This window comes from Hyalella azteca, unplaced genomic scaffold (genome assembly GCF_000764305.2).
Source record: "Hyalella azteca isolate HAZT.00-mixed unplaced genomic scaffold, Hazt_2.0.2 contig5554, whole genome shotgun sequence".
Taxonomy (NCBI): Eukaryota; Metazoa; Arthropoda; class Malacostraca; order Amphipoda; family Hyalellidae; genus Hyalella; species Hyalella azteca.
In genome coordinates this window covers 102,188-103,315 of record NW_025935740.1, presented here as the reverse complement: position 1 = coordinate 103,315, position 1,128 = coordinate 102,188, and the positions used below count along the sequence as shown (strand labels likewise).

General features: G+C 51.4%; 1 protein-coding gene across 1 annotated transcript; it reads right to left on the bottom strand.

Moving 5' to 3' along the window:
* Window positions 1-208: 208 nt before the first annotated feature.
* LOC108681205 lies at window positions 209-718 on the bottom strand. Its single transcript, XM_018170212.1, has one exon. The coding sequence runs from the start codon at window positions 716-718 to the stop codon at window positions 209-211; it is 510 nt and encodes a 169-aa protein (XP_018025701.1).
* Window positions 719-1,128: the final 410 nt, after the last annotated feature.

Genomic DNA, 1,128 nt, shown 5'->3' with positions numbered 1-1,128 from the left:
ATTTCATTTCGTGTCAAATTATAACGCAGAGAATAGAGATTGAATAGTCAAATTGCAACAATGAGAAGCGCTTATTCACAACAGATCAAATTAATAATTTTCAGATTGACAACACGCGAGAACGGGTGAAAAGCATGTCAAATTACCTACACGATGAATACATTTTTGAAAAGTTTACTTCTCAGCATTATCAAATGCATGCCTGACATCACACTATACGTGTGTTTGAAAACGAGAGGCGGTGAGGCCCGAGAGGCACCGCCGTGCAGTGATGAGTCCTAAGAGGCACCGCCGTGCAGTGGTGAGGCCCGAGAGGCACCGCCGTGCAGTGATGAGGCCTAAGAGACACCGCCGTCCAGTGGTGAGGCCTAAGAGGCACCGCCGTGCAGTGGTGAGGCCTAAGAGGCACCGCCGTGCAGTGGTGAGGCCCGTAAAGCGCTGCCTTGCGGTGGTGAGGCGTGAGAGGCACCGCTGTGCAGCGGTAAGACTTAAGAGGCACCGCCGTGCAGGGGTGAGGCCTAATAGGCTCCGCCGTGCAGTGGTGAGGCTCGCGAAGCGCTGCCGTGCAGTGATGAGGTCCAAGAGTCGCTGCCTTGCGGTGTTGAGGCGTGAGAGGCACCGCCGTGCGGTGGTGAGGTTTGAGAGGCACCGCCGTGCAGTGGTGAGGTCTGAGAGGCACCGCCGTGCAGTGGTGAGGCCTGAGAGGCACCCTCGTCATTGAGGGTCATTGTGCGGCCTCACGTGCCGAGGGGCGCCTGTGATGCCCTCTAATATAATGAAGAGATCGCGCCTCGCTGAGGGCGCCGCCTTTTGTCGTGATCACGTGCGGCCGCGGCGCCGGACCTCCTCGCCTGAATGACGGACGATATAAACCAAGACGAGAAGTTCCTGAGTAAATTAAATTAATTTTCATGTTGCCATGCAAGTTAAAGCTGTTGAAATATGAATGAGAAGTTCTTCTGATGATAGGAAGGAATAAAGATTAAGTAAAAGTGTTCTTGCCTATGGGAAACTATCGAAGTATTCAATTTTACTCATGTGGATGTGACAGGTACTGAGAATTAAGCATGACTTGTCTAAATAGAAGCAATAACACGTACTCTGAATTATTTATCGTAGGATTAAGGC